Raw genomic sequence first — 14,671 nt, 5'->3', positions numbered from 1 at the left:
TAAGATATAATAGTTAATGGTTTTAAACAGAATGTTCATTTATAATTTTGTAGGTTTTTGTTTTGTTTTGTTATTTACTGGAAAAAACAAACTACAGGAAACTGAAAAAGGAGTAGAGTAAGAATTCCTTAAAATAAAAATAAAAAGAACATACACGATTGTATCTTTAAGAATTTTCATGGAACATTATGAACCATCAGGTTAAGGCATCCCCATTCTCTAACAAAAACAAACCGAGAAAGGGCAGTATGAAAATATTCTAATGCAGTGCTGCCCAACACAACTTTCTGTGATGATGGAAATGTTCAATTAGGTCTGTGTTGTCTAATATAGAATCTACTAACCACATGAGTGGTTAACACTAGCTAATGTAGTTGAGGAACTGAACTTTTAATATAGTTTAAATAGCCATGGGTGGCCAGTGGTTACCAGTTGAACAGCAGAGTTAATGCCTCATGGCTCAAAACCAATGGTTTTTCTGGGTGATTTCTCTAATCACGCTGAAGGGTGTAGAGGGTTGGGGGTGGAAAGAGAGGAAAGTTCTTAACAGATCTACTTAGTTACTTAAACAAGTAACTCTCCACAGCTTTCAACTTTTTTTTTTTTTTTAAGATTTTATTTATTTATTTGACAGAAAGAGACACAGCAAGAGAAAGAACACAAGCAGGGGGAGTGGGAGAGGGAAAAGCAGGCTTCCTGCCACACAGTAGGGAGCCCGATGCAGGTCTCTAACCCAGGACCCTGGGCTCATGCCCTAAGCCGAAGGCAGGCATTTAATGACTAAGCCAACCAGGTGCCCCTCTCCACAGTTTTCAGAGGCAGGGGCTGGGAAAGGATAAGGGAGACCTGACTATGCCCTTGAACTCCTGGCTAATGACAGTGGGAGTAAAAGGCCTAGGATTTGGCTCACTCAAATAGGAAAAGGCCTGTGGTGCCACATGCAGAATCTGAGGCTTGGGCCATCTGTGCATGGAAATCATCACCATGGGGCTGGTGGGGATGCTCATTTTTGGACAGGGTTTCCAGGGCTAAAAGAGGATTTAGAGGAGGAGGGAGGACCTGAGGGCCCTTTCTGGCCACCTGCAGGCTGGATAAGCCCTTTGTTTTTAGGGAGTAAGGTGTTTTTCTTGCTTTTGAATACTTTTCTGGGATCCAGCTTGTTCGCAAAGGAATTGGTCCCTTCTGCAAGGAGGTTTGGGTTGTAGGTGATAGGTTTATACATGTTGAACCAATTTTTGGCCTGTGAACTAATGCCATAGCTGGTGAAGGCATATTACCACTGCGGCAAGCCCAGGTGCATGATAATAAGGCGAGAGTAAGTGGTAAAGGTATTTGTGAGAAAATGCAGGATAACGCTCTATCCAGGAACCAGATCTCAGGGTCTCATGAATGTTAGTTTTCCTCTTTTGTAGATGAGGCAAACCTCCTTATTCATATTGCAAGGATCCTGCTCAAAAACCACACTGGGAGAATCAAAGTGAGTTTTTTCTCGCTGGTTCTCACCAGCTTCAGGTGCATCAACTTCCAGGTCTGCCAGAGTTGGTGCACTAGGGGGTTGAATACTCAGAAGACTGGTTGGGTTGAGTCAGGTTTGCGATGCAGTCACTTGCCATGCTGCCCAGTGGAATAGTGTGCTCATCCAGCTTCACATTCCATGTCATGTGCAGGCCATTGGTCATCAGATAAATATGCATCACATTCTCAGGTAGCACATGGTTATTGTTTTTGTTCCCATGAGGAAATCCTATGACACTTGGCAGGTGGCTTTTCTATAGTAGTGACTTCAGTCACACCTGGGGAAGATTCTAGGCAGCGGGTCATCCCCAAGGTCACCTTCTGGTGCAGCTCACTGCCACCTGGCGGCAGCATACCATCCATGGGTCACGTTCCCACTGCAGGCTCATTTCTAGTTTTCCATGTTTACATCTTCAAGTGCTCTCATTCCATTTTGCAGTTATGTGCTTCCATCTGGGATCATTTTCCTTCAGAACTCCCAGAAATGTTTCTTGTAGTGGAGATCTGCTGGCAACAAGTTCTCTCAGCTGTGTTTAACTGTAAACATCTTTACTTATCCTTCGATTTTGAGGGATTTTTTTTACTGGATATAAACTATCAGTTTGCAGGGTTTGTTTGTTTTCCTTTAGTGTTTTCAAATGTTAATCTTTCATTTTCTGACTTCCATAGTTCCTGTTGAAATGTCAGTCATTAGTCTTTTTGATGCTTATTTGGAAGTATTATGTCTGTTTTTCTAGGTATACAAAGATTGTCAGTCTGTTTTTAGCTTGCAGAAGATTGCCTATGATGTGCCCAGTTGTGTTTTGTTTGTTTAGTTTTCTGTTCTGTTTGGGATATATAGAGGTTTTTGGGATATATAGAGCTTTTTGAATGTATAGTCATATGTATTTTAATGAGTTTGGATAAATTCTTAGCCAATATTTCTTCTAATTTTTTATATTCAATATAATATTTCTTATTGCACATAAAACCTTTCTTACCTCTTTGTTCAAATATTACTGTGTTTTACTGAGGAAGTATGTCCTGATCTACTGGACTTTGCCACAACTATCATACTCTGAGCTTTCCTGTAACAAGGTCACATAATCAATTTAAGAGTTGAGAAACTACTAAATTAATGTGGCTTTCTCACATTTCATGCAATAATGTAAGATCATAATCCAACAGGCAGAGGAAAAACCAAATAACATCACTTTTTCCACAAACTGGAAGAAAGTATCTGTAAATCATATAACTAACAAGGAATTCTTACTCAGGATGCCTAAAAAAATACATAAGTTAACAATAAAAGACACAGAGCCAAATGGAAAAGTGAGAAAGGAGTATAAAGTGGCAATTTATAGAAGAAGGAGAATAGCCAAGAAAACATTAAAAAAAAAATCTCAATCCCATTACTAATCAAGAAAGTAAAAATGAGAGCAGTAATGAAGTACAAATTCTCACTTAAATGAATGGCAATAAAGACCTGAGTAATGCACAATGTTGTGAAAAACTTGAAATATAAATTCTTAGACATTGATGACTACGAATATTTGGAGAGCAATTTGGCAAAATATAGTAGCTCTAATGAATCAGTCTTTAGCAATTTCACTTTCACATACACATATATGTTCAATGAGCAATGTATATAAATATTATTTGTTATAGCCAAAATTTGGGACTAAATTAAATATCCATCAACAGGGAAATGAACGCACTGTGCTATATTTATGTAATGGAATACCAGAAAATAAATGTGGCAGATCTTCATGAAACAAGATAGATTTATAGAGTATGTCCAAAACTTAATAGTGAAAAGGCATGATGGCAATGGATACACACGGTTTGACACCATATAAGTAACTTTAAAACACATAGAATAATACTTCATATTGCTCTGGGTTATTATATTTATAATACAAGCATTAAAATATGCACAGAAAGTATACACTCCAACATCAGGAAAGCAGTTGCTTCTCATGAAAGTGAGGGGAAATAAGAAAGAGGTGCATTTTGAGTCTTGAGCTCTGTTAAAATAGAAAAAGCACCTGAAACAGACTTGGAAAACTCCTATCATGTTTTTTTAAAGTAGGTTGATTATATAGTTTTCTGTACTTTTCTGTATATTTGAAAACTTTCATGATTAAAATTAAATTGTATAATGTAAGCTCTATTTTTATGTTAAAAATTTTAAGCTAAGTTTAAAGGGAAGTATTAACATTTAGTGAAAGAAAAAATAAAATTTTTAAAGGTTCAACCTTAGTAACAATCCTGGAAATATCAATTACAGTAATGATGAGATACCATTTTATTATAACAAAGAGGGATTTGTTTTTCTGTTCATTTAAAACCCAGTGTGCTGGGCATTTGCATATATTCTTAGATCTTAGATGGTGATAAACTGATATAATTTTGTAATGTAATTGGTAAGTATATACTGAGACCATTAGCATGTTTATACCTCTTGACTAAGCTACTTCCACTTCAAAGGAACAGAAATATGGTTGATAATCACCTAGTGCTGAAATTCTGGATCATTTTAATTTTTATCCTTTTATATACTTTTAATTTTTTATATAGTATACAATATGTATAATGACACATTTTAAAATCAAAATATAATCTATTAATTTTGCATGAAAAACTTGAACATCCTAACAATAAAACTCCTTGGAAAATAACTATATGCTGTATTAGTGCAACCAGGAAGCTGTACTAGATACAGCCAAGCCCACAGGGCAAATGATTAAACCTACTTGAGGTAGGTCCAGAAGATTCAGCTTGTCAAGAGGTTAGGAAGGAAAGATATTTGTTTCAAAGGAAAAGGAAAAAAAACTTACAAGGGCATAAAATAGTGTTCCTCAAAGTATGACACATGTATACCTCCTCATCAGCTGGAGTCATTGTAATGTACATCTTTGCCAGCTCAAACCAACTAAATCAAAACTCCTGGGCATGAGGCATAGTAACCTGCCGTATGCCTGACTCCCTGGATTGTTCTCATGCACAAAATTTGTTCACTACGATACAAAAAACAAAAACAAAACAACAACAACAACAACAAAACCCCAAAGTAATATGACATACTTTGGAAATTGACCATAATTTAGTTCAACTGAATTGTAGCTTATAGGTGATGGTAGAATGGGGGAGATAAATCTGGAGAGGAATGTCATGGTCCACTTGTAAGAAGTCTTAAATGGCACACTAGGAGCTTGGACAGTTAACATGAAGATTCAGTGGGAACCACTGAAGAGTTTTAAAAGGAGTAACCTGATACTGTGGCATCAGTGTGGATGACTGGATAGGGAGCAAAGAGGCAGAAGGGCAACTTGGGACAATGTTTTAATTTTCCTGGAATAAGATAGCAGCATTACCATAGACTTGAATACATATACTTGGTGACAAATTGAATACTGAGTGAAGGGAGAAATGCTTTGGGATGATTCCAATTCCTTCATTTGCTTGCCTCCATTCTAGTCTTAAAACAGAATATCTAGACAAAGAATATCTTAAAACTATAAGCTGTACTTTTCTACCTTTGCTTGTTTTCTCACCTTTCTACCTTTGCTTGTTTTCTCACAAGACCTATATTTTACTAGAAATATGAAGCCTATAAAGATAAGCTTGTGCAGCCACTATAATAATACATGGGCAGACACTCTAGAGGACATTCTCTTACTGAATAATATCATTAAATAAATGTCTCCAAGATTGTTGGCAGAGAGCATGTATACTTGGAGATACTGTGATCCAAGCAATCTGAAAGGCTCCATTGCAGTTTCTGGGTTTCAACATGTGACAGTGTGTGTGCCTAGAGGAGGAATGAGTGGTGGTCCAGAGTAATTTTTTTTCTCAATAAAAGGCTATTTTATTAAAAGCCAGCCCATTTTGGTGTGTCTTTTTTTGTGTCCCACAATGAGACATTCCTTTTAATCAGTCTGTCTGGTGAAACCACAGCAGTGACTTGTCTTCAGACTGACTGTGGCAAGAAGGAATTTCCCTTAGATGGCAGGATGACCTATGCCAGGTTTATATATTTCCTCATTAAAATAAAATGGCAGACATTTGGGGTAGTAGAAAGTTGTTTTCTGAAGGCTCGAATTCCTACCCAACCTGAACAGAGAGCTACAGCTGTACGCTGAATGTAGGGTGAGCAATCCCCCTGAGGGCTTTGGCTGCAGGGAAGTTAAAGGCAGCAAATACCAAATCAAACTTCCCTATAAACCAAGAACCCCCAGAATTCTCAAAGGCTCCGAATCACTCACTGGACAGTCCCCGAGCACATAAGATCCTTCGGCTACGATCATTCTCAAAACCCACCAAAAGTAGTCCAAATGCAGGCCTTACTCAACCAAAACCTTTTAATGTTAATGCTGCTTTTTGGTTACATCCCATATAAAAGCTATAAAAGCATTCCTCCTCCCACTCCTTTTAAAAATGTCAGTAGTTTCTTGGAGAACCTAACGTATCTGTCCTATACAGTGTCCAACATTATGGATTTGGCTGATTGACCTTCCCTGGTTTCTTGTAAATTGTGCCTTTATCCCCAATATCGCCTCATGATCTGGCAATATGATAGTAAGATCTAAAGGTTTGGTTAACTTCATTGTTTTCTTTTTTCTTTCTGCAAGAGTCCTTCATGGGGAGTAGGTGTGTAATACTTACTGCATCATATCAAGAAGTAAATAATGTCTGGTGGCACATTTTTATTAATGTTAAAATTATCCATGGATTCAGAGACATAGCCTAATTCCTGCATCAACCTTTCATGTCTTGATTTCAGCATCCAAGGATGATCATTGCCCAGATGTATACTTTCATGAGAGCTCCCTTCTAACATTTCAGTGTGTGTGTGTGTGATTGAGATTCTCTGTGAATGACTTTCATACACTATTTAGTTGTCTGGCAAAATTTTAAGGATAAACAAAATAGAATAAATGCTTTATTCTTTCTTTTAATTTATCATTTTTCAAAGTAATGAGAGAGTTCCCTAACAACCTCCAAAAGTGACCAAGGAGGTGTGTAATTATTAACTCATGCTGTATTCATTTTAATATATTCATATATATTGCAGTCATTATTTGTTTTTATGTTCATATCACCCTATTTTAGATCACTGAAAGGCCCTTAATGTTACTCTCCTGTTTTTGTGACATGATTCAAATAGCTTCCTTATTCTCTGGAATAAGATGGCCCAGGTTCATCTTATGTATTTCCTCTTCCAGACCTGGATTCAGTGATTTCTCCTAAGAACCCTGGCTCCCTGGTTCCGTCTACTGAGAAATCATATTTAGAGACCACCGTCTGAATGGGAGGTACACTTACTGCTACTGAATTGTCATTGCTTCAAGGATATTTCAGTGGGAGGGTGGAAAATACTTTATTTTTCCCAAAGAGAAAATAAATTTTGATTTCATGCTAATACTTATATTCCAATTTAAAATCTAAAGAGTTTTTCTTAATTTCTTAATTTCCATACTTTTTCACTTAACACTAAAAATCTTGACTTCTAAAGAAATAAATTCTTATATTTTCATACAGAATATATAGTAAAATGTAGCATTCTGTGTTAAGTTCAAAATAAAAATATCAGTGTTAATAATAAGACTACTAAACGCAGGGGTGCTTGGGTGGCTCAGTTGGTTAAGTGTCGGTCCTGGGATCGAGCCCCATATCGGGCTCCCCACTGAGCGGGAAGCCTGCTTCTCCCCTCTCCCACCCCCCCTGCTTGTGTTCCCTCTCTCACTGTGTCTCTCTCTGCCAAATAAATAAAATCTTTAAAAAAAAAAAAAAAAAGATTACTAAATGCATTTTCAGATTTCTTCAGAATTTACTTGACCCTTAGATTATATCCCTTAAAAGAGAGTCAAAATACTGGCTTTGAAGGTCACCAGAAATAATTACAGATTTCTGCAGTTAGGCCATTATTTGTTATTCATTTGGGTTGAGTTGTTTTGGTTTGTTTCCAGTTGTACAAGGAATGCTTTCTATTCTTTATATTTTGTTTTCTTATTATATAAAATGTTTACATGGTCTAAGATCACAGCCATATAATGAGGTACATTCACATAAATGCCTGTCCCATCCTGTTTTCCCCTTCCTGCTAAAGGTAACTATTTTAATATTGTTATGTCCTCTGTGATGTGTGTATTTATTCATGTTGCTCTAGACCCTTTTTAAAAATGTATTCTGAGGATCAGATGATATCCATATATAGGTATTTTGTTCATTTTTACATTCATATCTTTAATCCCCTGGTTATGATTATCTGGTTTATTTCCTGTTATTGGTTGTTCTAAATAATACATCAATGAATGCCCTCAGGATTATACCATTTTGTATTTTTGTCACAATACCTTTGAGATAGATTTTTAAAAGAGGGATTTCTCAAGCAAACTGCAAATGCACTTATAATTTTGCTAGATTGGGGGGCATACTTTTAAATATATGGACCTTGCCATGAAAATGTAGGAATTTTTTAAAACATTTTTATTACAGAGGAAAGAAAAAACTGTTTAACTGGAATGATCATATTTACCAAGAATAATTCATTAGTAGAATTTAAATCAAATTCATGTATAGTCTCTGGTTAATTTAAGTAAATGCCATGAATATTCAGTTCAAAAGCTCTAACAATTTTAGTGTTATGTCTATTATGTCTTTGGAAGTAATGAAGATCTATTATGTATAAACAAATACATAATGTGAGTGGGGATGGATGGGTGGAAAGGTAGATGAAGAGAGAGAGAGAATTTTATCCCGGAAGAAAGCATTTCAGATTTTAATTAATTTACCAACTTTTTATTCAAAAGTTATCTTATTATCCTCTAAGTGACACAGTAGATATAAAAGTTAGTGATGTCTAAATAATAGCACTTGTAATATTTTCTAAACTGTTGGTAAATCTGCAAGTTTGTTTCCTTGGACCTAAAATATAATCCAACTTTTAAATGCAGAATAAAATGTATTTGCTGGTCCTTTTTATGATCATATGTGTTAAGAGAACATGACTATATCGTCTTTTCTTTTCAGTTATGATCACTGCTGAAATCAGGAAGAACAACTCCAAGAAATGAGTGAGTCATTATTTGCTTTTATATCTTAGGCACAGCAGCAATTCAACTACATTAAAATATAGGTGAATGGTAAATTAAAAATAATCGATTGACATTTGAATAGCAGCTGGTTATGTGTAAAAATACATGAAAAAGTAACCTGTAGCAATAAAAACTGATGTATAAATCATTAATGATTCATTTCCCTGTATCACCATATTATTCTTCAGATATAACCACAGAGCCAGTAGCATCCACAAGATGACATACAGGGGAAAAGGTTAAAATTACTCCTTCCAAGTTAGTTATCTTCCATGGGCAAAATAGTGTCGGGTATCTTCTCATTCTTTTCCTCCTTTCCTTTTAGCTAAAGTCAACAAAATAAAAATATCACATATCTCCAGTCCATAGACTCACTTTAAATCAACATTTCCAATATGCTTACACACTCACCTCAACTATTTTTAATGATTATAAAGCCAGTTTTACTCACTATCCACTCAAGTTAATAACTTTCTACCTTTAAAATACAAGGATACAGCTACTACCTGTTGAAGCTAGCCACTACAAGTATTTAACAAAACTGACTGGTACTAAAGTGCCATTTACGTAGAAATGGTCTAGAAATGGCAGTTAGGACAATGGATACATAAGAGAGTTCCTCAAATCTCTTCCAGAGAAATGGCTATTAGGCAACAGATACGTAAAAATATAATTTTGCTTATGAATTATTTATAAAGTTAGTTTAAAAATTGAATAAGAAAAAATCTACTACCTTTTAGACAAACACGTGTGCAGTCCTCTATGTTATCAAAGTTATTGTCATTCCCTCCACAGCCAGTATAGGTGAAGGCCTCACAGGCAGTGTGTCTTCGATTAAAATAATAGCGAGTTACATTACCAGAGCAATCGCCCCCATCTTTTGGACTGTAGCAATATGATGGACCTTGATGAAAGGGAAAACAAAATTAGAAATGTAATAATACCAAAATTAATAAACTGTGATGATTACTGAAGCTTCGTTCTGAATTCAGAATATCATACCAAACCATTTAAAAAGTGTGTCTCAATTTTCAAGAAAGCTTGCATGCTCTAGTTTGTTAATTCTAAAATTTTTATAAACTGGAGAGAATTTCTTCTGAAGTTATGTCCTTGTATCATTTGAATGTGTTAAGAAATTAAACCCAAAAAGCAGATACGGTCAAGTAGAAATTGGTTGTGTTTCAAGGGTTGATGTATGACATGCTTTAGTAAACTTCCTTGTGTTGGTAGATTTACTTTAAACATTTTCATCAGTTCTCCTTCCATCATTAATTAAGTATACATTTATGTAATTCCCAAGTAGTCATTGGAACATTTTTCTTTATATAAAACATTTAAGGAAACACAAGCAACAACCATCTTCTCATTAACTCGAGATTCTGCGTACAGGACAATTATAGAGCTTCTTCAAATCTCTTCCAGAGCAAGTTTTCCTTGTTTGTTAAATTTATGTGTCTTTCTGTATGTGTGTCTCTGCTATGCCTAGGGAGAATGCCTGTATTGCCTCTCTCTACAGAAATATTGCCCAAGTAACCTGTTATTTCAGGGACTAAGGAGGTGGGGGGGGTGTAGGTAAGAAATAGGAGCAGAAAAAAGAAGGATGGAGAGGTCTTTGTCCTACACTTTGCAATTACTAAAGGATACAGAAATCTAACCAAAAACTTTAGACAGAAATTTTCAAGATTCACCATCTGAGGTCTGGATATGTTCTACTACATCCTATACACAAGTGATTCCATATAAACCTGAATTCATGGCATTCAGAATACTGTGATTTTTTTTTTTAAGATTTCTCCTTTTTTTTATGATTTTATTTGTTTATTTGAGAGAGAGGCATTGAAAGAGAGTATGAGAGGGAAGAAGGTCAGAGGGAGAAGCAGACTCCTCGGGGAGGTGGGAGCCCGATGCAGGATTCTGGGATCAAAACCTGAGCCAAACTGAGCCACCCAGGTTCCCTAACGGTATTATTTATTTTGAGAGAGAGAGAAGAGAGAGTGAAGAGGGCAGAGGGAAAGGGAGAGAGAAAACTTAATCTCCATGCTTGGGGCTTGATCCCAGGAGCCTGAGATCATGACCTGACCCTAAATCAAGAGTTGAATGCTTAACAGACTGAACCACCCAGGCACCCCCAGAATACTGTAATTTTTATATGTAAACTGAGAAGATGAGAAATAGTCCTAAAGAAACAATCCCGAACAGGAAGCAAAAACTTAAATCATGCACAGCTTTGTGACTTTCTAGCCCTGAGAACTTGGCAAGTCATTAACTTCTGGCAGTCTGTACTCTCATATGTAAATGGGGGAATAATAATAATACTACCTCACAGGAGATATATATATATATAGTAGGACTGATACCCTTCTATATGTGAAATCATCAGAACACAAGGCATGTAATTACACATCAAAGTATTATTTTTCTTCCATCCTAAAATCTTAAAAGAAATGAAACAGACCCTTTAAAAATAGTATTTACTTTTCTTTGGTGCACAGTAGGCCACACTCGCCAGGTATGAATTTTTCACATGTCATGGAACTTAGATTGAAGAAGTACTTTCCTGTGCGTACTCCACACTGCCCCTTACTGACTTCCAACCTGCATCTATGAGGAACTTCTAGGAAAAGGAGGGCATAAAAAATGCTAGTCAAAAATTAGCTTTAGTAATACTTAGTATTACTTACTTTCAGTATTACTAAATACTAAGTTACTGAAGTAGTTAGTAAGTAATACTTCCTTAGCATTACTTCAGAACTTTACTGCATTTTCAGAAACAACTGGGGAGAAAACGGTATCACATTCAGTACCAGGATAGTAAATCCCCAGAAAACTTTTCTTTCATCCAGTTATTTAGCTCTTTTTTTTTTTTTTTTTTTTTTTTTAAATAGCAGCCCCAGACCTGAGTCAGCCAAATACAGTGGAAACTCTCTCTGTTCTCTCAGGGTGTTCTGATTTTTCTACATAGAAAGTTAATCAGACTTATTCATAGGAATGCATACACATTTTTCTTTGGCTTAGTTCCTTGAATGGCGAAGTCCCATGTTTTGTTACTGGCCTTACCAGATATAATAAATATGATTAAAATGAAATAGAAACCATGATCATGAATCTCTACTATATCCCTGTACTAACCCAAAACAAGTTTGGGTGTCAGGGGACAAAAGGAAAAGTTACAGTTAGCTAAATCACACCTTAACAATAAAATCTGCTGAAAAGTTTGTCAGATTGATGGATAACCGACAGGAGGAAACAGGGCTCTCTAGGAGGCATAAAAAAAAACATGGGTTAAGAACTAAGGATAAAGAAAAGTACTTATGTGGTACCCAATACATCACACCCCTGCATTATTATGCCCTACGATGAACTCTTGCTCTGAGTCTGCACAGACCCTGAATTATGATAAATGCCACTTAGGCGAGAAATTTGTTAGCCAGTGTAAACTTGGGATTACTTTCTGGAAATAATAAGCGAGCCTTACTTAATGTTTGAGAAAATAAAGGCTAAAACTTACTGTAGAAAATGGGATCTGGGAAATTAAGTTACTAGCAGCCAGGAGATGTGAGCTTGAGCAAGGCCACTTACTGTCTATCCTCCAGCAAGCTTCATTGCAGTCCTCCAAAGTTCGGAAATTGTTGGCATTGCCCTCGCAGCCTCCATAGTAGAACTGGCGGCAGCTCTGTGTGGAACTGTCATAGTAGTAACGGCGAAACAGCGCTCGGCAGATCCCCTCGTCGGGGGGCAGGAGGCAGATATCTGCATTGTTTCCTTCTGGAGGAGCAGAAGGAGAGCCTGAGAGAGGGAAGGAGGCCTGCCAAGTCTCCGGGAAGGTAGAGGCTTCCCAAGAACTTCTGTCCCTCTGCTTCCCCGCACAAGGGGAGTCGCAGAGAGAAAAGTACAAACTTCTGCAGGAGTATATCTTCCCGCGGCTCCCAGACGTCCTGTGCGACAGGGGTCTGGGGAGAGCGGGCAGAGAGAGCAGGGCAGAGAGAGCGGGTGCAGTCCGGAACCCCACAGTTGCAGCACCACCCCTGCTTACCCCAGGGCGAAAGCCCGGCGCAAAGAGGAGGGGTCCCCGGAATGGGCAGTACCTGGAGAGCTCTGAGCATTGGCTCCCCGCCCGCTCATCAACAGGACCAACCACACAAGCGTAACCCCTATGTCGGTTATAAAGTCCATGCTGTCCCGTTTGAGTGGCCCTCGGGGCGAGGCGTTTCTTGAATGTGCAGGCGGGAAGAGGGTGCACAAGGTCCAGTCTCCAGGCAGCCTGGGTGCCGATGCCGTGGGTGCCTGCTTTATGTAGGGTGATTGTCCTTCGGATCCCGGACAGGGGCGGAGCATACCTGCGTGAAGCCCGGGAGGCTGATTCATGCCCCACAGGCTGTGACCTGTTACAGCCCTAGTAGGAAAGTGCGGGGACGGGGGATGGGCGGGGTGATTCCCCACCAGGTTGAACCTGCCTCCCAAACTTTCTTCTAGCTTTGCCGGAGTGACTAGACGTGACATTATGTGAGTGATAGGAAGTCCACAAGCTAGAGGGAAATGACCTGGGGGTGATTGCACAAGGTTCCAACTTGCAGCATCACAGGGAAGCCTGAATCTCCATGATGAAAGCACGGTGTCCAAGTATTTGAAGGCAGAGAGCAAGTGTGAAATTCAGCTGAGGGGAGCCTAATTCGTTGCAACGAATTATTAGATTAGATTAGATTAGAAAGATTAGAAAGTTAATTATGTGTATTTATTTACATTTATGCATACGTACTTCTTTCAGTCAAGATTTAATTTACATTTAATAAAAGGCTCATGATAGATCTTAAGTGTACAGCACTATTCCAGTCAAGAATTAGAACTCTTGCAGCACCCCAGAACATTCTCTCATACCCTCTCCCAGTCAGTCCTTCTGATGCCAGGCAGGGGCAACCACTTACCACCAGAGTCTTGCCTGTTCTTGAAAAATGGAATCATAAAGTGTGTATTGTTTGTACTTCTTTTGCTCCACTACTGTTTTCAAGACGCACCATGTTATTGAATAGTTCATTTCTTTTAAATGCTGAGTCCAATGTATGAATACTACAAATGTCCTGTTACTGGTCATTGCGTTGTTTCTAGTTGGAGACTGTTAGGAATAAAGCTGCTTAGTCCGTCCATACTTGTTTAAGCTTTAATTACTTGTGGGTAAAATATATATAAATGTTAAAAAAACTGCCACTTCTCCAAAATGATTGTATCATTTTATATCCTCCCCACCCCTCATCAGCCCTGTGTTAGTATTGTGGCTGTGTTTTTTGAGCTGGAACTTGAAACTCCATAGGAAGGTGGCTGTAGGGGATCCCTTCCTGCCCATTCCTAATCGTCAGTGCATGAACGTTCATTGCTCCTCTGACATATTAGCCTGGGTCTGATTTTTTCTTCATACAAAACAAACTATTTATGCTTGGATTTCACATGAAATACTGAAGATACTTTTGGTGAACATTTTAATGGATTCTCTTGATGAATGTGTCTTCCTCCCCCTTTTCCTCTTGTTGTATTTAATATTCTCCAGAGAACAATTATTCCTGGCTTCTCCTGAGGACCTGGAAGGAGTTTACAGGAGTTCCCCGTCAAAGTTTCTGAGAAACCCTATGCTCACAGAGAGTTAATAGTCCGGGACATTTTGCACACTAAATCCCTTGTGCCAGTTTTCAGTTATTCTGATGTCATGCCGTAGAATCCTATTCCTAAGAAAACTAGCCTGTCCCGGAAATATTCAGTGTTCACTGATGCTGTCAGGTTACCAGATATCTATGATTAACAGTCCAAGATGTGAGGACAAATGTTTAACAACCAGCTCTCAGGAGTGGTTGCTGATTTGTATAGTCTACTGATTTCCATGGTTTGTCAGTACTCCCGATACGGCCAATTTCAAACAACCAGAACTGGAAATAGATAGGTACAATCAGTTCACCGGAGCTGGCATGCACTGGCTTTAGCATGTGAGCCACTGCAACAGCCAGCTGTTTTGGAAAGACACATTCATAGGAGAATCAGATGAGCCCTTCCCAAACATTAAGAGAGAAGGAAAGTTTTACCAAACAGCCAGT

At 37.9% G+C, this 14,671-nt stretch overlaps 2 protein-coding genes and 1 pseudogene across 16 annotated transcripts in view; 1 reads left to right on the top strand and 2 right to left on the bottom strand.

Moving 5' to 3' along the window:
• GNGT1 (G protein subunit gamma transducin 1) overlaps nucleotides 1-14,671 on the top strand; it is a 369,437-nt gene that overhangs the window by 294,942 nt on the left and 59,824 nt on the right. For 5 of the 14 annotated variants that reach the window (XR_004276799.1, XR_004276798.1, XM_032304839.1 and 2 more), the window contains exon 1: nucleotides 8,498-8,573. The exons of 7 other annotated variants lie outside the window; for them this stretch is intronic. The gene's annotated coding sequence lies outside the window, so the exon portion shown is untranslated. Of the gene's footprint in view, nucleotides 1-8,497; nucleotides 8,574-14,671 lie in introns of those variants that run through there. 2 more of the 14 variants (XR_004276801.1, XR_004276800.1) reach the window with 2 other exon arrangements.
• Nucleotides 762-2,090, bottom strand: LOC116568963 (annotated as a pseudogene).
• LOC116568964 (boophilin-G2-like) lies at nucleotides 2,102-12,968 on the bottom strand. 2 transcript variants are annotated; one of them, XM_032304823.1, is made up of 4 exons: nucleotides 12,680-12,968; nucleotides 12,174-12,359; nucleotides 9,328-9,498; nucleotides 2,102-2,187 (listed from the first exon to the last, which is right to left on the bottom strand). In XM_032304823.1, the coding sequence occupies exons 1-4, from the start codon at nucleotides 12,957-12,959 to the stop codon at nucleotides 2,165-2,167; spliced, it is 660 nt and encodes a 219-aa protein (XP_032160714.1). In that variant the 5' UTR covers nucleotides 12,960-12,968; the 3' UTR covers nucleotides 2,102-2,164. The 2 variants fall into 2 exon arrangements, with proteins under 2 accessions (XP_032160714.1, XP_032160713.1); XM_032304822.1 differs by lacking the exon at nucleotides 2,102-2,187 and adding an exon at nucleotides 8,573-8,919.

Source organism: Mustela erminea, chromosome 11 (assembly GCF_009829155.1).
Source record: "Mustela erminea isolate mMusErm1 chromosome 11, mMusErm1.Pri, whole genome shotgun sequence".
Lineage (NCBI taxonomy): Eukaryota > Metazoa > Chordata > Mammalia > Carnivora > Mustelidae > Mustela > Mustela erminea.
This window is presented reverse-complemented; position numbering and strand designations above follow the sequence as displayed.